The 20,587-nt window shown below is 38.1% G+C and overlaps 6 protein-coding genes and 1 long non-coding RNA gene across 8 annotated transcripts; 4 read left to right on the top strand and 3 right to left on the bottom strand.

Moving 5' to 3' along the window:
• Nucleotides 1-8: 8 nt before the first annotated feature.
• Nucleotides 9-1,049, top strand: LOC136269385 (uncharacterized). The gene is made up of 2 exons (XM_066064938.1): nt 9-163; nt 247-1,049. The coding sequence occupies exons 1-2, from the start codon at nt 110-112 to the stop codon at nt 928-930; spliced, it is 738 nt and encodes a 245-aa protein (XP_065921010.1). The 5' UTR covers nt 9-109; the 3' UTR covers nt 931-1,049.
• On the bottom strand, nt 891-4,069 carry LOC136269384 (protein STPG4-like). The gene is made up of 7 exons (XM_066064937.1): nt 3,910-4,069; nt 3,636-3,807; nt 3,321-3,578; nt 1,449-1,519; nt 1,345-1,402; nt 1,189-1,296; nt 891-1,140 (listed from the first exon to the last, which is right to left on the bottom strand). The coding sequence occupies exons 1-7, from the start codon at nt 3,948-3,950 to the stop codon at nt 1,036-1,038; spliced, it is 813 nt and encodes a 270-aa protein (XP_065921009.1). The 5' UTR covers nt 3,951-4,069; the 3' UTR covers nt 891-1,035.
• Nucleotides 4,030-6,424, top strand: LOC136269381 (BRO1 domain-containing protein BROX-like). Its single transcript, XM_066064934.1, has 10 exons — nt 4,030-4,265; nt 4,311-4,514; nt 4,567-4,662; nt 4,714-4,786; nt 4,959-5,064; nt 5,322-5,411; nt 5,458-5,543; nt 5,771-5,852; nt 5,910-6,060; nt 6,112-6,424. Exons 1-10 carry the CDS (start codon nt 4,156-4,158, stop codon nt 6,362-6,364), a joined length of 1,251 nt encoding a protein of 416 aa, XP_065921006.1. The 5' UTR covers nt 4,030-4,155; the 3' UTR covers nt 6,365-6,424.
• On the top strand, nt 6,385-7,302 carry LOC136269387 (exosome complex component RRP46-like). Its single transcript, XM_066064939.1, has 4 exons — nt 6,385-6,520; nt 6,569-6,915; nt 6,967-7,056; nt 7,104-7,302. The coding sequence occupies exons 1-4, from the start codon at nt 6,457-6,459 to the stop codon at nt 7,206-7,208; spliced, it is 606 nt and encodes a 201-aa protein (XP_065921011.1). The 5' UTR covers nt 6,385-6,456; the 3' UTR covers nt 7,209-7,302.
• A 347-nt stretch (nt 7,303-7,649) lies between these two features.
• On the bottom strand, nt 7,650-11,994 carry LOC136269379 (lysosome membrane protein 2-like). Its single transcript, XM_066064930.1, has 9 exons — nt 11,751-11,994; nt 11,538-11,695; nt 9,434-9,575; nt 8,651-9,060; nt 8,313-8,592; nt 8,186-8,265; nt 8,086-8,137; nt 7,927-8,029; nt 7,650-7,879 (listed from the first exon to the last, which is right to left on the bottom strand). The coding sequence occupies exons 1-9, from the start codon at nt 11,886-11,888 to the stop codon at nt 7,764-7,766; spliced, it is 1,479 nt and encodes a 492-aa protein (XP_065921002.1). The 5' UTR covers nt 11,889-11,994; the 3' UTR covers nt 7,650-7,763.
• On the top strand, nt 11,964-13,766 carry LOC136269392 (uncharacterized). The gene is made up of 3 exons (XR_010707305.1): nt 11,964-12,056; nt 13,044-13,114; nt 13,176-13,766. It is a non-coding gene; the product is annotated as an uncharacterized lncRNA (long non-coding RNA).
• Nucleotides 12,690-16,438, bottom strand: LOC136269380 (lysosome membrane protein 2-like). Of its 2 annotated transcripts, XM_066064932.1 has the most exons (9): nt 16,113-16,438; nt 15,582-15,739; nt 14,764-14,899; nt 14,299-14,711; nt 13,330-13,609; nt 13,205-13,281; nt 13,106-13,157; nt 12,950-13,052; nt 12,690-12,899 (listed from the first exon to the last, which is right to left on the bottom strand). In XM_066064932.1, the coding sequence occupies exons 1-9, from the start codon at nt 16,248-16,250 to the stop codon at nt 12,784-12,786; spliced, it is 1,473 nt and encodes a 490-aa protein (XP_065921004.1). In that variant the 5' UTR covers nt 16,251-16,438; the 3' UTR covers nt 12,690-12,783. The 2 variants fall into 2 exon arrangements, with proteins under 2 accessions (XP_065921004.1, XP_065921005.1); XM_066064933.1 differs by lacking the exon at nt 15,582-15,739 and having other exon boundaries at nt 16,113-16,116.
• Between the last annotated feature and the right edge of the window lie 4,149 nt (nt 16,439-20,587).

A 20,587-nucleotide genomic window follows, 5' to 3' on the forward strand; every position in this document is an offset into this window, starting at 1 on the left:
TACAATTACGTAGCGTACACGGAAAGAAGCAATAATAATGCTGAAAACTGCAGCTTAGTATAGATTTCACGCTAGAGAATAGTTCAGTGCTAAACTAGTCTCCTAGAGGATGTTTCAGCGGTCGTTGTTCATTTTGTTCGCGTTTTACTGCACGCTATCAAAGGTAGGCTAGCTGTTTGAATGATGTCCCATTAAATTAAAATGTTATCTAAGCAGTGGTTAGAAATGGAATGTGCTATTGTATAGGTCTGTTGTATCAACAATGAAACAGTGAGAAACCTAAAGGAATCATTTGAGCTATATGATACTGATGGAGATAGTGGTATTAACATTATTGAACTGGATATAATGTTGCGGTACTTGGATCAGAGCCCTGCTACAGAACAGCTTGAACAAATGTTTAACAGTATAGATTCTGACAGGAGTGGGAAAGTAAGCTTCTCTGAGTTCTGTGTACTAATGGGGGTTAATCCGGCAACTCCAAATGAAGAGATAAATGTTCAGTATGACATGGTTATCCAGAAATCCTTTGATGTTTTTGACAGTGATCAAAACGGGATAATCAACTTAACAGAGTTGGATGATCTGATGCTATTCTTGGATCACAGGCATACAAGATCGGAGTTGATTAGACTATTGAACAATGTTGATAAGGACAGAACTGGGACCATAAACATATCTGAGTATCAAGATTTGCTAGCTAAAGCGGCAAACTCTCATTTTGAGAAAGAGAACAAACTACGGCAGCAGTTTTCCAAGTTAGACAAAGACAATAATGGTCTGATAAGTATAACAGAGTTGTACTATGAGTTGACCAGAAATGATGGAGATAAAATCACTCCTTCACAAGTTAATACATTGTTTGGTGGAGCTGATACCAATGACGATGGTTGGATAAATTATGATGAATTCATAAACATTACAAATTAAAAAAAACAGTGACAATAATTAAACAAATGCAATGAAAATTATTTTAGATTTTTGTATGTATACAAAACTTTTAAAGTGTGTACTAATTCAGAATACAAAATGTTATTAATTCATTTTAATACCATGTTTATTGCTCATGTGAGCGACAACTGCAGGTAACGGAGGGGGTTGTTTACACCCAACGGAATAACTGCCAGGGCCGGGTACTTTCTGTAATTACTAATAACACACATGTTAACAATATAAAGCATTACTTACTGAAACTTTGCCTCCAAATCTTGGGACTCGAGATTTAAAAGTGGACGAAGGTCCGGTATTGGACTTGGATTTAAACTCGTCATATCTGCCTGGACCAGGCCCTTGCATCTGAAATTAAAAATGCTCATAAATTTATCAGAATAAAGGCAACTTAACGATGCGAAACTGTGAACATTCCAAGTCACGTTTAACTGCTGATTTGAATGCAGAACTCCTACAGATATTACATTAAGTTTGTAATAATAACACACCATACATACTTGAGATCGTTCCTTTTGGGTCCCTCACTGTAATCAACTACATTATATTGATTTGGTGAAGTCTCGATCTCCTAGATAGTATCAAAAAAGTCAATCATTTAGTACAGAGATGAGAGTCCCATGAGTTTCTACATGTTAAGATGTTGAATGCACAACTTTGTCTATGAAATGATCATAATGAGAAGAATGTGCTGGTCAATGGACCTTATCCGCATTGATGTCACAGTGGCGGCAATAGTGTGGGGCAGTATGATAACGTTTATACTGCAGCAAGGGGCAAGGTGAGACATACATACTTACGTGCAGTTTTGCATACACAGTGTTGGGAGTAACGTGTTACGTAATATTATTACTTTTGTGGTAACTAAGTAATATAACGAAATACAGGCAATATAACTCAAGTTACTTTACTTACAAATGTAACGCGTTACCTAAGTAATATAGTTACTGTAACGAGTCTAATATTACATAATATTATTACTACAAGTAACGAAGTTACTATTCTCGTTAGTTATCCTCTGAGTAACGCCTAGCCAAAACGAAGTAACGAAACCTACTGAATGAAGCTTATTCACCAGCTTCTTACTTATAACCAAGATATGCACATTTTCCAACAACGCAATCATGTCACGTGATAAAGTGGTAGTTTCACACGTGACAGCTTAAGGCTGTGAACACAAAGTAATATAATATTATTATAGTTACTTTATTTTATGGGTAATATGTAACCGTAACTAAATAGTTCAGTTGCAAGTAATATGTAGTATGTAACTAGTTACTTTTACAAAGTAACTTGCCCAACACTGTGCATGCATAGGTCTGGTTTCGCCTGGTGGAATTGCTATGTATCACCACATAACACTAACTAGCCTCTTACCTTCATTATCCAATGTATATGGGTTGTGAAAGCCACAAACAAAGCTCATTTTGGTTACTACGGATTAATACATGATGCAGTCCCCACATTAAACATGGCTATATGAACGGACCCTCCATGTAAGGAACATTGTACATTTAACCTCTCTAAATAGGATAGTTTCTACAGTCTCCATGGAGATAATAACATATACACTTTAACATCGTCAAGCTAATTAATATTGTATGAAGTGGGATGGACTCAGACAACATGACCTGGTTTATCCAACCTTGATACACACATACACACATGTGTACACTACATTAGTTTGTATGTACACACACACACACACACACACACACACACACACACACACACACACACACACACACACACACACGTGCATACATACATATGGACGTGTGCAACCGCCCACACACACACACACACACACACACACACACACACACACACACACACACACACACACACACACACACACACACACACACACACACACACACACACACACACACACACACAAAACAAAGCAAAGCAAAGCCTAGTGAAACACAGCTATTGCCACCCAGTGAACCAGTACTGGGATACCTGTGCACCACTCAGGCTCTTGAGCCTTATGCACTCCTGGGGCAGGGCTTGTAACCCGCAGGAGGACTGTCCAGGTCTCACGGAGAAAGGTCGAAGTTCCACAACAGCCCCAACACCGCTAAATGAGACAAAGACAGTTGGGAATTTGCTTCCCCAATAAACAACAGGTACCCATTGATGTTACAGCTGTGTGGGCTGCTTTTCCAGATGCCACCAGGTCCCCAACATACAGCTGGGTAGACTGGAGCAATGTCAAGTTGTGTGTACACAAACACACATACATACGTACGCACATGTACTTACATGCACATACACATACGTATACACACACATACGTACGTACATACGTACACACACGTACATACACACAAACACATACGTACGTACGTACATACACACACACACACCTTATCACCATAACCATGACCTATTTTTGTAGCATTCTGTCGATCAACGGCCTTAAAACTGAAAGTTTGCAGCTTCTTAGCTGACTCTTCCAAGAAGTCCCTATGTTCATAAGCTCCTGGTAACAAGAGGTCTCCTTTTCGTTGGAGGTCAATTGGCTTTTTACTGCGAGAAGAATCCCGGAATCCATAACTGGCTGAACGCCTGTGCAAGTCGGCAACAAAGTCACCGATTTGGTAGCTACCAGGAGTGGGCGTGTCCTACCATTGAATTAATACCAATTATAAGCCACAGCCGTGATAATCACTGTTACTCACCCGCAAGTAGTATCTCCACCATTCGCGGTTACTGTTCGGCTGATCGTATTGGGCAACAGCTCCTTGTTCCTCATCCCTGTGCGTGTACGCAGAGTAAGGTCTTCTTGGCCTCCCGCTACCCGGCCTGGCCGATGAAATCCTGCGCGTCATAACCGCGCTCATCGCCTTAGGCCTAAAAAAAACATCATTGCCGCTGTTTCATACACGAAACCCTATGTGTAAGTATATCTGCCCAGAGGCACCACACCCCCCTACTTAAAATACCATGCCTAACCGTTTCGGCCTTGATGGAATAGCATCCTCAGCGGTAGCCATTTCGCTACTTCAAAATCACATTCTACAGCAACAGGAGGAGTATTTGTTGTTAATTGTATAGCTCTTCAGGGACTTGTTTTGATTCTAATTAATTAACGCAATGATATGATGTCACGTTACTACTCGTGACATGTCGGATTTGGAAGACTCAAATCGTTAACGTTGTTGTTATCTGTCACTATAGACAAAATTGTACGCATAAAAAATGGCACACTGGTTTCATCGTAACCCGCTGAAGGCGTCCAGTCCGATGAAATTCGACGTGGTCCTACCTGCGGAAAGTAAACCACCTAAAGATGCAACGGAGCTTACAAAGTATTTATATAATGTCTAACATGATGGTGCATTAATGTTTTCTAGAAATCTTAAGGCAGTCCGCCTTAAACTGTTGGAATTACTGGCAAATCATAGCAGTAACGTGGGAGATGTTTCAGTCGCTTTTACAGAGTACCTTTCGTTACTGAAGGGGTTTATAGAGGCGCCAGTGGAAAGTGGAGGGGAGAGCAGGCTACGTACATGTATCCACTTCCGTTGGACAAATTCTCTGGGAGGCCGAACACCAAGGTGAGAAAATTGTTGTAAATTTAATGTTGTATATTCTTAATATTTGGTGCAGTGTGCAGGCTGATGCACAATATGAGCTGTTCTCCATTATAATGAATGTTGCTATATGGCACAGCAAACATGGTGCACAACTTGCTGCGAGTGATGAGTAAGATTTGTCCCATCTTTGTCACACGTTTGCACATGATACCAATTGCAGAATTGATTTGGAAACTGCCAAAGAGGTTCATCGATGTCTTAAGATAGCTGCTGGGTATATGCTCTTTTGTAAAGTTAGCAAAACAATTTGTATTTATTGATGTATGTGAATGCATGTCTATTTGCATACATGTACATGCCATTTCCTAAACCAGCAAGAAAGCTGATATCTAGGTCACTGCTATAAAATTTAATCTGTGCAACTAAATGTTGATGGTGTGCATACAGTTGACTTGTTGCTATTAGGAACATGTACTGACCAAACTGCCACCCACAACAGAAAAGTGTGTAGATCATGACCCGAGGATCGTTGATGCGTATGCAAATCAATTCCAAGCAGAAGCACAAGAAGGCAAGTAGTAGTATAATGTACTGCAATGTTTTTGTTAACCTCATTCTGCTTGTCTATGTATGAATTGCAAGTGAATTCTGGTCAGTCAGCCATTTAGCATACAGTGTATGTGTACAGCCCTTGCTAAAGATATTAATTATCTCCTCTCATCATACATTTTGTAGAACTTATAAACTGATTCGCACATGCATTTTATAAACAGCAGGATCACTTATAACAGCTTTATATTGTGAATATTACCTTATACTTGTGTGTAGTGACTCTGGCTAGAGCATTGGAACTGAAGCACAAACCATCAGTTATTTATTCTTTGGCTCTTGAAACTTTTAAAATATTCACAGTTGCTGGTAGGTGGTTGTAATTATAAAGTATTTTATGAAATTCAATTCACAGCTGATTCACTGTCCACTTTGGATGAAACAATCGTTGGAAAGTGGATGTCATATTTGCGACTAAAAGCATTGTTTTATAATTCATACGTGAGTCAGTGTGTAAGATTATCAACCACATGTGTGCTTTAAATTGTTGGGAGAATAGAATATGTTTTTTTGTTGTTTTTTATCATCTTAGCAAAGTGTAGAAATTTTGTTGAATTACCTGATATTTTTACACCACAATTTTCTATAGAGTGTCTAGATGGGATAAATAAAAAAAGTTATCAGCTACCAGTATACTTAGCAGCTAACAGTAACCATTTCCCTTACAGGCTTATTGCTTCTTTGGTCAAGATCTGTTAGTTCAGGAGAAATGTGGCGAATCTGTCAAAGTATTACAACACAGCAACACAAGTAATTGCCATTATTTCAACCATCATCACTTTCATTTGTCTTGTTTATTTCCCCCAGTGTACAGTAATGTGGAGAAGCTTTGTGTTAAGTACTCGCGTACGAAGGGTCCCGGGACCATAGCTAGACCAGAGAGGCATCCATTCTTCCAGAAACTTGGACCAATGGTAAAACATTCACTTGATAAAAGCACAAGAGAGAACGGTTTTATGTAAGCAATTTCCACTTGCATGTTCATGGCATGAGTGTATGTGTTGTGTAGATTTTATCAGAAGGTACCAGAACAAGTACCTGATATTCCTAGTGGGGTAGTTTATGGTCTGGCCACCCCAGAGGATCTCACATTGCCACCACATAACCCACTATGGACTGAGGAGGTCTACACTGCACTAATTGATAAGAAGCCAGAGTATCCTGCAGCCGGAACACAAGAAATAGCACCAATTCCAGAGCCTGATGTTGCTCCAGGACAAAACCCAGCACCAAAGACAGAATCAAGTTGTATTATTGCCTAATTAAATCAGTATAAAGTGTCCATGTATTGTGAATTTTATTTGAAGTTTTACTTTTTTGCACGCGTGAAGTTACAATTACGTGGTCTCTGGAAATGCTACCGGTGTGCGAGCTGGGCGTGTTGCAACAAGCAGACGGGTCAGCTACGTGTGAATACGGTACGTAACCTTTGTATATCGCTTCCTGTATTCTCGCTACTCCTGCAGGTACCAGTAGTGTGCTATGCGCTATATATGGACCGTGTGGGGTGCGCGCTAACAAGGAACTACAGGACAGGGCAGTATTGGACGTGACAGTACAATGTGCAAACGGTCGTCATAGCAACGATGTGGCCTACATCAAAGAAATTGTCACGTGCGTGTGTGAGAAGAGTTTGTGTATCACAGCACACCCCCATACAGCCATTAGTATTGCAGTAATGATACGCAAGATGGACCAGTATCATTTAACGTGTGTCCTGACTGCTTGTTGTATGGCTATGTTGGATGCCGGCCTACCAATGGCTAGTACATTTGCTGCTGTAGCCATTGACCCTACTACTTTAACTGACCAGGTGTAGTGACTATAATAATTGTCGGCAAATAACATTGGTGTAATCATTTAGGAAATAAGTGGTGAAGTGGTGTATGTGTTGGAGTGTAAAAACAAACAATTATTATCTTCACACTGTACAGCAACAGTGACTGAAAATCAGGTAGGAATATATTGACTAGTAGGAAGTCGTTCATGCTTCTGTACCAGTTCCTTCAGGGACTCACCTTGGCACAAGATAGACTACCAGAAATAGATGATATTTACCGAACTACAATGATTAAAAAATTATCATGTTTACAAAAGAATACATGATAGCCTCTGCATGTTACTGTGTAACCTTTTGCATCCTGTATGTCATGAGTATCCTCATTGTGAAAGTTTGTGATAACAGGTCTATTTCAGCTGGCATACGTATTGTCATTTCTTTGTGGTTTGTGCATTTTGACACACCAGTAAATTCATATCCAGTCATATACAGCCTAATAAAAGTATGCTGACTACTTTTCGACTGTTTTATTAGAGTATTTTAATTACTAGAATTCTTAACACATTAATGACATCCTTATCTCAGTTGCATGCTAAATAAAACAGTATGTGATATATCTGCAGCAGTACCAGGACACGGGCCTTGCCTACAAATTCCATGACAGGATTTATATAGTTGAAATTCATTGTCACAGATCACACGAGGGCTGTCTTCTTGATCATGACTGATCCCCATCTTATTGATCCACTTCATTGCAGCAGGCACCATTTGTCACAAGACACTATATATACAACTTAGTACAGGCAGGATGTTCACACATTACAGTATCCATGCAATTTGAATTAAAAAGCACCTAGCTGGATATTACATTTTACACACAATTATGAATCAGTTTTATCCAGTAAGCGAATTCTTTCTGGATGTTGTCGATCACGAAGTCGATATAACTTGATACACCATCTCAGAGTACACAGTCCAGTCAATAATGAAATAAAACCTATTGAGAAATGTCAACAACCAGCCATGTGTAGTGTGGAGACTTACAGCACAAGCCAAATACAACCCAGATGGAAGAATTTACAGCTGTTAAGGGTACAAACACCATTTCATTGAGCTTTGACTTGAGTCCATCATCAATGGTTGCATGCTAAAAAGTGATTAACTGTCGATTCATACAGGTACAACACTTTGACATGCTCTCACCTCATCCAGATAAAACATGGGGAAGATAACAGGAGTGACATGACGGAATGAGCTGTGGTTACGACAATAGTAGGTAATGCATTTGGCTAAACTAACTCACGGGAAGAATGGGAATGATGTCTTAGTGACGTTCACATTAATCTGTAACCGTAGGTGGACATTAATCGATGCTCCAGTTATCTAGAAACAAGCTGAGCAATGGAAACAAGATAATACTAGCAGCTTACTGGTTCAATGTCTACGACAACGTCGTGCCTGTTTCTGTCTGGAGGACTAACTCCTTCAACTGCATTGTACAGGGATGGATCGCAATCCAAAAAGTGTGGCTTGGAGCCAAACACAGGAGCTACTGGTTTCTGTAGTACTCCAAGAAATATCAGCCCTACTGGAGTACTGTTGTCTGTGTGGTAGTTTGAGTCAGGACGGAAATCACTGTCCTCCACTCGGAAGCGATAAGCATCAATTCCTTCAACTGACACCTCTTCTTGATAGTGTATGTGGAAAGTTCTACAAAAAAAGGTGTACAACAAAATAGTGAAGTATTCGTTAAGTGCAAATAACTGACCTGTTCACATCACTGATGAAAGCTTCTAATTTTTCATCCTTTTCCATAAGTGAGTGCCAAATAATCCCTGAAGTTGATGCGTTTATAAAGTTAGCCTCATTTTTCCAATATGGTAATTGTTTCAGACCAGCCCACTCAATAAACTGAGCAGTTTCCTTTGAGTCCACAGTGCCTGAATGAACCATACTCGGAAGTGCACGATCAGAATATGAATTATTTAACTGTAAGTAAATATGTGGAGTATCAATTTGTCTGGCCCAGTGAAGGCGCTTAAGCAGAGGGTCGGTGTAGTCCCATAATAATTCATGCACACTTGTCTTTATTAACAGTTCTGGCTTGGGTCGTACAGTTTCAATAAGTGCTTGTAGAGCAGTCTTCTTGAGAAAGGATTGAGCATTGTAAACTGCAGTCTGTGGATGATGGACAAGAAATTATAACTAACATGTCATATGTATATTGCAGAGCTGAAACAATTATTGTTTTGTGTTTAAGTGCTCTCTAGTGTTAATAACAATCAAAGTACTCACAAACACTAGCAACAAGTGTGAAATGTTTCCCGCCCAAAAATAATAGCAGTGTACAATTTTATAAAACAGTACTTAAGTGAATTGTTTCTAACAAGCAAAGCAAACAATACCAGAATTCAAACTTCAAAGCTTTCATGATTGAAGACACATGCATAAGCTGGTGAATAACAGATGCATGATCTTAACAAGAAGTTGAGTACTAATTCTACTAACCAATGTGATTTGCTTCAGCCCTAGTATTTTGTAACTTACGTACCACAAAAGCAAAGTTGATGGTTGTAATGATGTCATTCTCAGTATAATTGTTCTCCGACGAGTGCTCAAAATGGAAGGATCGGTTCATGAGATAAGTGATGGTGCCGTTAGCTTCATTCAAAATTGTCTTTTGTCGTATCTCCCTAAGCAAGTAATGATAACAACTAGTTCATTGCAAGAACACACAATACGTAGAGGCTCTATGCAGTATAGTGCCTACTTCATGCTCAGTGTAGACAATGTACACTTTCCAGGAATGTGTATCTGTACATGTTAGAAGTATCACCAGGTGTATAGTTTTTTTAATGTCACTGATCACAGTGACCCATAATGAGCAAACATACTCAGTTGAACTTGTGTAATGCAAATGCGTGTATCAGAAAAGAGTTTAAAATAAGATTGTTTGAAGATGGATAGCTTGCATCTCAAATTGCACGACATCCCTAAAGTTCACTCGGGGGATATCTTGAAGGATATTGTTGATATCTTGAAGGATATTGTCAACTGGGAAGTTGATTGCTGGATTGATAATCGGCTTGATTTCTAAGAATACCCATCTTCAAAAGGGACATCACTACAGTGGATCCTCACTAATCCGAACTCCAGTAATCCGAACGCTCAATAATCCGAACAGTACAAATGACTGTTTTATTAGAGTATTTGCAAACAAATGTATGTTCTATTAGAGTAATTGAATTAGGTTCTGTATATAATCAATGGGTTCACTAATCCAAACAAATTCACTAATCTGAACAGACTTTTGTCAACTTGAGAACAGAGCTGTTCGGATTAGTGAGGATCCACTGTATTTGGTTTTAGCACATTCTGTGGTTATTGAGTCTCGCTAGTTAAGGCCCCTTAGAGAGCTTGCAGCTGTCTTTATAAGGATTATTGCTCATATGTTCTACAGCACTTGCTCCTCTTGCCCTGGTGTATAGTATTTCTGCAGGGAATGTGACAATGATAGTTAAACTAAAACTCAAAGCAAGGGAAAGTTACACATATTGTAACTGTATAGAATAAATGCACCGTGACTCTTGACTGTGAAAACACTGAAAATTCTACTAGAAGGGTATTATTGGTGGTATTCATACTGGCTGTTGGAACTCTGTTAGTGATTTGTTAATTACTTATCAAATGATACACAGTACACAGCAATATGCATACACATACAGTAACATAAAGAACCATGCATTATTTACATCCACCCCCTTATAACACTGTTATTGAGAAAGTGACACAATTTAGTTCACATGACAACTGCCAGTGATATGAAGTAGGATTTTTAAAATGGCGGATAAAAATCATTGCTCTGTCTGTTCAGGGTATTTTAAAATTATTAAGTAAGTCACACTATAGTACGTTCATTATGATTTCCAGAGCTATGGCTCGTGTTGTTCAGTTAATTTTGATGACTGGACATACACAGCAGGTACCAGTCGCAACAACAATCTAATCCTATGTCCCACTACTGAACACTGTAAACCACCTACTTAAAGTTGGGTACCCATGTTAACGTTTGCATAATATAAAGCCCCTTACCTGTTCTAATAACAAGATGAAATGTTTCGTGTGACAACTTCCCTATCCAACAGAGGAAAGCACTAATACAGCTGTATAAATTGTGTCTATGTAAAACATGTAGAATTTGATGGGTACCTAGGTTATGTTGCACCACACACGCACGCACGCACGCACAAGCTGTCGTGCTAGCATGGTCACACCTACTCAGTGAACCAGCACTGGGACACCTGTTCACTACTCAGGTGTTGAGTCAGTGCAGGAAAATCCCCTGTAACAGGACTAGTAACCCACAGAAGGCTTTGCCATGTCTCACATGGGCATCCAAAGTCCCACCTGGACCTAATGCAAGACATGGACAGTTGGCAATTGTTTCTCCAGTTTACACCATTGATAACAAATGTACACACACACACACACACACACACACACACACACACACACACACACACACACACACACACACACACACACACACACACACACACACACACACACACACACACACACACACACACACACACACACACACACACACACACACACACACACACACACACACACACACACACACACAAAATTACCTGTATCGATAAGGACCTAATTCATCAAACTTTGGCTTAGCCCCATCAGCAAATTCCTTTGGATTAGTGAGATTGAAAATAAAAAAATCTTTGTACATAGGAATGGTAGGATTAACCCATTGTTTGTAGGTCTCGTGACCAGGCTCCAAGGTCGTTTGCTGTAGTATCCAAGCAGTAATAAACTCTTATTGTGCCAAAAGTTTTAATACTCACCTCTCGTATATAATTGTCCAGTGTTTCCTTGAAGAATCCCACCTGAATTAGCACGAATATGGTGATTGCTAGTGCCAAGAATACTAGACTTGTTGTGAAGCATCCACCGGTACATATACACGTTCCTCTCTTCTTCATATTTATCCGTATTAATCGTGAAAAGATTCTAGATAGTGTGTATCACATGACTGGCGCTTTGAAGGCTTCCCATTATGGAGGTTAGGAGGCGTGGTCGCGTGGTGTGCATCTTTTGAAGAAATCTAACTTCATACAAGTCTTCCGCGCATTGTCAGGACAGCTATGTGGGTGAGTCTGGAAAAAAAGTATCTACGACCGTTTGCAAGATGGGACTGTTGCTTATATACTACGTACTTGATAATATCTATATGATCCACGGCATGCAAAAATTATTTTTCATAAGTTAGTTATGCCACTGCCAGTTACAGTATCGCCGGCTGTTATACTTGCTGCATGTGATATTTCACAGATTTAGAGAGTCTCTCAGATAAGCTGTGATCAAGATACATGAAATAAGTTGAACAATGTGGACTAAATTGAAAAAGAACACTTCCTTACAACACGTGCAATCTGATTTGGCAGTCAGCTTTGCTTAACGGTTTTATTAGAATAATTGACTGTTGCATTAGAGTATTTTGATTTTCGAACTTGATAAGTGAAAGAGCTAAGAATTCAAAGTGCATGGAAATTTCAGCCCCATAACCACTTCTTCTGTTCATATACATATATTTGTCTAGTATTGTGAAATGTGTGTGTGCACTACACATAATTCAATGTATCATGTGATTAAATAATGAAAAATTTGGAGCAGTCTTGAAATACCATGAGGGTGGCAATCGATAAATTTTTCCTGGCCTTAGATACATACTCACCCCCATAAGTCGAGTACTGTAGCACTATAAATAAGAAATTGAATGCCCATAATGTGGTTGAAGGAATACACATATGCCAGAGTGATCAAGAGAGTTACAGTGTAAAGTATTTACAAATTAAAATGCAAAGTGTGTGGCAACTGTCATGAATCTGTCTTCTGTAGTATTAATGGCCTTCTCTCTTCAACCCAGTCACCATACTTACAGAGGTTAGCACACCATCGGATTGTACACAGTCCAGTTGTTAGTGAAATAAAACCTGTGGGAGATGCAACATGATTGTAGAGAGTGTAACAATTTTCATCTCACAGCACAAGCCAAATAAAACCCATACGCCCGTATGAACTGTCTTTATAGGAGTGAACACCATTTCATTTAGTTTTGCTGCTAACTTCTCATCCAGTGTAGCATACTACAAGTAGTTCACATGAAGGAGAGCAATCACATGGTAGCTACTACACTCACTTCATCAAGGTAAAACAATGGGAAATAGACAGGGGTGATGTGATGAAATGACCTGTAAAAACTTCCATAGCAAAGAAATTTTCAAGTAGAACTACTTACTTGAAATGTCCTGATGTTTGGCTGACATTGATAAGCAACTGAATACGCTGATGAAGTCTGAGTGAAGAGCCAGTGATCTTGGGATGGTGTGATTATATGTATTCTATAACATTTAAGACACTTACTGGTTCAATATCTGCCAAGATATCATCTCTATTTCTATTAGGAGGACTAATTCCTTCTACTGCCTTGTGTAGTGACTCATCACAGTCTAGAAAGTGTGGCTTAGAACCATACACTGGAGCCTCTGGATTCTGTAGCACTCCAAGATATATCAACCCAATTGGTGTGTTATTGCCCGTTAGGTAGTTAGGGTCAGGACGAAAGTCACTGTCTAGCAGTCGGAAACGATAAGCATCAATTCCACGGACTTTGACCTTATTTCGGTAATGTAAATGAAATGTCCTATAGCACAATGACAACACCATGCAACTGATGTACTATAAATAACAAAGTCAAAACTACGTTATGTGTATTGGGTGTAAATAAAAGCTACACAGTAAATTGTACAGTGAGTGAATATGGCTATGTATCAATGATTTGAATTTTCATCATCTATTACTACATGGTAACTGATGTTTTGTTGAACATTTATTGACTGGGCCTGCAAAGTCCAAACATATGGGTGGATAAAATTTGTTTTTTTTTCCCTCCAAATTTCATAACTTTGTGTGCTGTTGTGGTATGCCCATGCAACCCTTAGATTAAGGTTGTAATAACAAATTACAGAATGGATATATTCTATTCCATTACTAAGTTTTTTATTTTTTAATTTTATTTATTAATGCTTTACAGCACAAGTGCTGAAGGTCTGTAGGACACCTGGTCCTACAGCCTGCTCAAAGACTTTAGCTACTTAAGATGTGTTTAAAAAGTTGGAGAAAGGAGAAAAAATCCATGACTGGACCTAGGTAGCCTCGAACCTGCAGCCATCCAATTTAAGCTCCAACGCTTACAGGAGTCTACCAGGTGGTCAGGATGTTTTCTCCTTGTTATTTTCATGTAAAGTTAAGTGACTACAGGTATAGTCCACATGTCTGGTTTTATAGGCCCATCACTAATACAAAGCTGGGGTTCTGCCTGTGTCATCTCACCTGTTGGCATCACTGATGAACACTTGTAACTCTTCATCCTGGTGGATAAACGGATGAAACAGAAGTCCCTCAGTCGAATTATGAATAAAATTTGCTTTGTTTCTCCAGAATGGTAATTCTTTGAGACCAGCCCACTGAATGAATTGCGCTGTCTTTAATGAATCTTTTGTACCAGAATGGACTATACTTGGAAGCTCACGATCAGAATAAGAATTGTTTAGTTGTAGGTAGATGTAAGGAGAAAGTGTTTTCCTTAGTTTGTAGAGTTCGTTAATAAGAGGGTCGGTGTATTCCCATAGTAATTTATACACTGTTGTGTGGATCACTAGTTCTGGTTTAGGGTGAACGCTAGTGTCTATCACGAGCTGCAAATCATCCCGTAATTTTGTTGTATTAGCATTATAAATAGCAGCCTAAAAGTAAGAGTAGGAAATCTGTTATTACATTTATATATCACTAGTTTACCACATAAGCAAAGTTGATGGTTGTGATTGTGTCATTCTCAGTATACTCCCCAGTGGAGTTGAAGTGAAATGTTCTGCTCATGACGTAAGTAATGGTCCCATCACCTTGCTCCAGTATTGTCTTTTTCCGATTTTCCCTGCATAGACAAATGTGCATGTACACTCCTCCATAATCTGTTGAATTTTTCCATCAGCACCCACATACTTTTGCTATACCACAATTTATTTGCCATTTAATATTTACATATAAGTTGAGTGTAACTGTCTTGTAGCTAAGCATGCCACTTTATCTGTCCACATTATAAATCTTATGAAATTAGTGGCCCAACTACAATGTGAATCTCATGAACGATAAAACCTTCATAAGGGTAGGGATGCTGTGGCATTAATGTTATGGTATTGACATAATTCCATGATGCAATTAGAGGTATGCGATGACTAATTTAGATATATCTCGATATTTCCTTTGAAATTATCTTGATTATCTAACATATATCGATAACCGAAACAATTATTTATTAGTAAACTGCCAATAATTTAACCAGTAAAGTGAGCAAATTACAATTTGAAGACTATAAAAAGTGAAAAATGTTAGTCTTAACACTGTTCCTAAGTGATAGTAGAGTTGGAGCCCCCAGGAGGTGCCTATACCAACAGGTATATAGTAATTTATGGAAATTCACTATTATCTAGATTAATAAGCCTATCATCCTTATCTTGATAAGTCTTATGATATCTCAACAATCAAATATATCTAGATAATTGCACACCTCTAGATACAATGTGGCATACAACAACTATATACATGTGTGATGATACCTGTAGCGATAAGGACCCAGCTCTTTAAAACTTGGTTTTTCTCCACGAGCAAACTCAGATGGATTAGTGAGATTGAAAATATAAAAATCTTTGTACATTGGAATAGTAGGATGAACCCATTGTTTATAGGACTCGTGGCCTGGCTTCAATGTTGCCTCCTGCACAGTAGCAAGTATAGCTAAAATCTCTTATCTCCATAACAACACAATAACAATTTCACACTGCCAGTTAAAACACTTTCAACCAGGACCAAGAATTTTGATTGTTGATTTTTAGCTACCTTGATCGCTTGATTTGTAAAAAGACACTTAAACTATGATCTTGGCTCCTATTTTATAATCTCTTCATGGCAGCAGCCATTATAACCTAACATAGCCTTCCAAAGGTGTTTGATCACCTCTTCTACTGACTGCTTGAACCTTGGCTCATATGGCAAGCCAGCTCCTTGGTTGATTGATCCTTAATCCCAGTAGAAAGTGTTCCATCAAGCAGAAGCTGATCTACAAAGAGTTCACTGCACAGCTGCAGTACCTTTCGGATATAGTTATCCAAAGTTTCCTGTAGTATGCCCACTTGGACGAGTACAAATGTACTAACTGCCAGTGCTAGGAATAACAGACTTGTAGACAAACATCCACATGCGCATATAGCTGTTCCCCGCCTTCTCATGGCGCTGTCTTATCTCTGTATAAGCTAAAGTTGTGGGCACCTTGATCGGCGGTGACACAAAAAATGCCAGCTCCGACAAATGGAAACTTTATATGTAACTGTTGACTGGGCTGTGACCTTGCTGCGCATTATATCCGAGCTCCCATCATCCGAAGGTCAGTCACGAGGCAATCTCGTGGTAAGGGGGCGGGATTGCTGCAAATACATCTAGTACTACTATAGTGTGTGGATTATAATAAATTGAGGTGGCATCAGTAGCACAAAAATGTATAAAGGCACTAATCATTTTGCTTGTCAGAATAGATGTGCCACGCCCCCACTTATTATATTGTGCAATGTGATCAATATACTCTAATAGAGCAAACAAATCTTAAAGCTGTAGTTACAGTGAGAACATGCAGTCTAATATATGCAATATATTAACTGTTGCTGGTAGCTAGCTACTATATGGCAATAGCTAAACTGTTTTGTTTACTAGTAAAGTAATTCGTGTTCCAGCTAATCTATATATTGTGGTATGTCTGACACCACAACCTCATCAGATGGAGGTTTCACATGCCAGAATATGTGGGTGACAGCAGGATAACTATATATATTATCAGCAAACATGAAGTTCAGTTGCCATTCACCATCTTGAATATGCTGTGACTATGTAGAGAAAACTATAGTTAGCTAGTTGCACAGCACATGATCCATCATAGAAGTATTAGCTATATATATAACTGTGGTAATGCATGTTTTATAGTGGGAAACTCTGTTTATCCGAGAATCGGAGAGGCATGCATAGTTGTGGCATTCAAATATTTTATCGATTGTCTTATTTTAATAATCAGGTTCACTTATTAATACATGTCTTTTTGCCACATATACAAACAATGCTATATAGAGATAAAACAATCATGGAGTCTGCACTGAGCATGCATGGATTCAGTGTCACATTTATTAGGGGTATATGCTTTAAACCACATATAGCATTGGATTTCTTGAACAAGTAGCTGGATAATAATTATGGAATTGATGAAGAATAATGTGCTACACAGCAAAGCAATGAAAACAATTCTGTTGCATGCTTGACCATTCACCTGTCAAATGATCAAAAGCAGCAACTGCAGCAGCAAGAAGTAAACCCAGATGGCTCCAACTTTGGGCATAATAAATTGTATAGATACAGTAACATGCATGCAGTGCATATGAAAATGTAGCTTCATCAACATTGCTATACATACACATGTGTAGGTGGTGAGCCTGCAATATAAATAAATTTATATCCTCCTGCATTCACATCATAGATCCAAATATGCTCTCCCGTTGCTCTTTCCCAACTCTGGATATGCCCCTGAAAGGCATGTGTGTATTTCCATGCACATGCTCAGCAATACAACGGCAAAAGAATATGTTTGGTTTGCAGGGAATGCACCAGACTTGTTGGTACATAATAATAATATTATGCATGCATGAGTAGGAGGTATATAGGAACCAGAAGCTCTAGAGGCATTTGATAAAATGTAATATGGATCCTGGCTTATCCAAACCCCAATCTGAATACCAAAAGTGACTATAATTATAAGAATATTTGTCGTAAGTGTGCACTCTATTAGAGTAAATGACTGTTCTATTAGAGTAGTTGATGAAGCTCTGTATATAAATCAATGGCTTCAGTTATCCTATAACAATTTCATTTATCTGGACACTTTTGGCTAACAATAGGAACAAATATGTTTGGAGAACTGAGGATACCCATAGTAGTTCAGTGTGCAAATGTATCTAAATTGTGTGTGAGTAGACTGGTTAAATTAATCAGGCACAGTGGGGTGAATTCCATTAATAGTTTATGACCTTTAATAAAGTAACGGGTCATGTTCCTATGTATTTACAAAAATTCCCATTAGGCTGCATGATACACTTCTGAATTATGCGCAATGACTGTTCATGTTCTATTAGAATATTTGTGAATATTTTGGAAAATAAGATGAGATGAAATACAATATACGTCAGTCAAAGCCAAGTATAGACATGGCAAGGATGAATACAAATTAGTCCAAATCAAGTGTTCTATTAAAACTATCTCAATCTATTTTTTAAGAAACAAATATTAATTCTGGTTTGAGGACAGGTAAGAGGAGAGATGACAGAGGTTTACCTCTACCTGCCACTAACGTTACCACTAAGCTGTTTAGTATGTTAAAATATATTGTCATAGCTCTAACTGAATATGTGCATGTTGTATATAGAGTTAAATCAAAAGATGGCAGAACCCAAATCCTATAACCCTAACCTAGAATTGTGAGAATCAGTTCCAGCCATAGACAGTAGAGGTCATAGATAGTAGAGGCCACAGCACCCTCTACTATCTTGCAGGTTTTCACCATGCAATTCCATGAGGTAAATATACTACACGATCATGGAATTGCATGGTGAAAAAGCATATAGAAGGAAGCTCAATATGGTATGAGAATAAGTATACCTAGTACCCTGCAGAGTCTGATAAAAGAATTAATGCAACCATCATCAGTATTCCTTGCAACTGGTGCCTGCATGTTTTGCTGAAATGGAGTCTGGATGGTTTTTAGTCCGCTGACCGCTGTATAATGACTGTTCTATTGGAATATTTAGTCTATAAGGTGTGCATTTTATTAGAGGAATTGAATGAGGCTCTGCATGCATGTATAAAAACAACAGGCCTCATTGATCCAAACTTTTCATTATCTGAAAACGTATGCACTCAGGGCCCAACAGGTTCAGATAATAGAGAGACCACTGTACAATACAGAGTTGTCATTTTCCTTCTTCTTTTATCAATACTTTTTCAGTGCATGAAGTTGTGTACATATATAGGGTTGGATGTTCTATCCTTTTATTACCCCTACTTTTACACAACAAAATAACATGTGGTCAACAACAGTTTAAAATATCTGCATGTGTGTTAATTATGGCTTGGTAGCTAAAGAAAATATATTTCATTACGTGAAAATTTTATAGCTATCACCTACCCAAAAATGCAGAGATCTGTAATGATAATTCTTTGTATTGACTGGATTTGTAATTAGTATATTATATTATTTACAATACAGAGCAATTTTAGCATGAGTGATAACTTCTTGATCTGTTGGATATATACTGTAGGGATATCAAAATTGCAAATATTCTTCAAATTAACGAACGAATTATAGAATTATTCTTCAAGAATTTTCTGTACAACTAGGTGCTCAAAAGGGACAAAATCACTTTTTACTACTGCATCCTATTATGAAAAGTTCTTTATGTGCATTTGTTTGTCTTTAAAAGATGATGAATTACAGTTTTAGATGACAGCTTTCAGTTTTTAGAAGCTTTTCAAGATTAAATGTGCATAACTGTCTGATTAATGATATTTAATGAGTAACAAACTTTTTAAACAAATACAAATATTTCTTAACAAACGAATAACAAATATTCGTACTATTCATTTCATGCAGTCTTATAATAATATATATACTGCTCTGTCTCTGCATGTGTGTAATTAATATATTCAGTATGAACTTCATACTGATGGTATGCCTCCTGCATGTGGTCACTTACTATGTGTGTATGCATCATATACTATAGTATGTTCACGTTGAGCTGAATCCTGAAAATCAGCTAAAAATTAAAAGTGGATTTTTTCTCAACAGTTAACACTTCAGCCAACCAGATGATTATTGGTAACAGCAAAGGTGTCAACAACAGACATGTATGGTTTGACTCTGTTACAAGTTCGGGAAAGGGCTGTAATGGACACTGTACTTATATGGCTTCCCCCATAGGAAATGTATTGTGAAAATTTTGATTGGCTGTAAATATTATGTCAAACATTTGAACAAAAAGATTTGAAATGTTTTTAGCGGGTCAAGCAGTACTACAAATGAGCCAAATTTCAAGATCATGTGTAATTGCATCCATGAGTTATTAAATGTTTTTGAGGATTCAGCTCAACGTGAACATACTATAATTGACCACAGGAAGCATACCGTCAGTATGAGCTTCATACTTCAATATTAAAGTGTAATTTTCAGCACGTTATTATGTATTAAAATTATGTAACAATCCTAAAAGGTAACACAAAAGTGTAATTATGGGGTGTTAAGGGATTGCTTAATTGCTATAGGAAATATTATGGGATGCAGTATAGCTAATTATGTACTTCGTGACCTCATGCGTTAATAAGACCACCTCATTATGATTACCTTTCTGGGTGCCTCTTGCTGGCACCAGGGAACCTCTCAGGAGGTTAGAATAGTAAATTAGTTATATAGTCTTTGAAAGTCAATACTATCTACGGTTCTACATGTAGTAGCTCACAGCATTATGTATGCAACATC

Source organism: Dysidea avara, chromosome 10, assembly GCF_963678975.1.
Source record: "Dysidea avara chromosome 10, odDysAvar1.4, whole genome shotgun sequence".
In the NCBI taxonomy this organism is placed as follows: domain Eukaryota; kingdom Metazoa; phylum Porifera; class Demospongiae; order Dictyoceratida; family Dysideidae; genus Dysidea; species Dysidea avara.

Excerpts from the sequence above, each read along its gene's own strand:
- LOC136269385 (XM_066064938.1), top strand. The coding sequence starts at position 110 with ATGTTTCAGCGGTCGTTGTTCATTTTGTTCGCGTTTTACTGCACGCTA. Across the intron at positions 164-246 it reads TTTACTGCACGCTATCAAAG|GTCTGTTGTATCAACAATGA; the intron begins GTAGGCTAGCTG and ends GCTATTGTATAG.
- LOC136269384 (XM_066064937.1), bottom strand. The coding sequence starts at position 3,950 with ATGGCTACCGCTGAGGATGCTATTCCATCAAGGCCGAAACG. Across the intron at positions 1,520-3,320 it reads GTCATGGTTATGGTGATAAG|GAGATCGAGACTTCACCAAA; the intron begins GTGTGTGTGTGT and ends GATACTATCTAG. Across the intron at positions 1,297-1,344 it reads AATGTTCACAGTTTCGCATC|ATGCAAGGGCCTGGTCCAGG; the intron begins GTTAAGTTGCCT and ends TTTTAATTTCAG.
- LOC136269381 (XM_066064934.1), top strand. The coding sequence starts at position 4,156 with ATGGCACACTGGTTTCATCGTAACCCGCTGAAGGCGTCCAGTCCGATG. Across the intron at positions 4,663-4,713 it reads CAACTTGCTGCGAGTGATGA|AATTGATTTGGAAACTGCCA; the intron begins GTAAGATTTGTC and ends TACCAATTGCAG. Across the intron at positions 5,544-5,770 it reads CATTGTTTTATAATTCATAC|GCTTATTGCTTCTTTGGTCA; the intron begins GTGAGTCAGTGT and ends TTTCCCTTACAG.
- LOC136269387 (XM_066064939.1), top strand. The coding sequence starts at position 6,457 with ATGCTACCGGTGTGCGAGCTGGGCGTGTTGCAACAAGCAGACGGGTCA. Across the intron at positions 6,521-6,568 it reads GTCAGCTACGTGTGAATACG|GTACCAGTAGTGTGCTATGC; the intron begins GTACGTAACCTT and ends CTACTCCTGCAG. Across the intron at positions 6,916-6,966 it reads CTACTACTTTAACTGACCAG|GAAATAAGTGGTGAAGTGGT; the intron begins GTGTAGTGACTA and ends GTAATCATTTAG.
- LOC136269379 (XM_066064930.1), bottom strand. The coding sequence starts at position 11,888 with ATGAAGAAGAGAGGAACGTGTATATGTACCGGTGGATGCTTCACAACA. Across the intron at positions 9,576-11,537 it reads TTAGGTCCTTATCGATACAG|GGAGATACGACAAAAGACAA; the intron begins GTAATTTTGTGT and ends TTACTTGCTTAG. Across the intron at positions 8,266-8,312 it reads TTGTCGTAGACATTGAACCA|ATAACTGGAGCATCGATTAA; the intron begins GTAAGCTGCTAG and ends GCTTGTTTCTAG.
- LOC136269380 (XM_066064932.1), bottom strand. The coding sequence starts at position 16,250 with ATGAGAAGGCGGGGAACAGCTATATGCGCATGTGGATGTTTGTCTACA. Across the intron at positions 15,740-16,112 it reads TGGATAACTATATCCGAAAG|GAGGCAACATTGAAGCCAGG; the intron begins GTACTGCAGCTG and ends GCTACTGTGCAG. Across the intron at positions 14,712-14,763 it reads CCATCAACTTTGCTTATGTG|GCTGCTATTTATAATGCTAA; the intron begins GTAAACTAGTGA and ends TCTTACTTTTAG.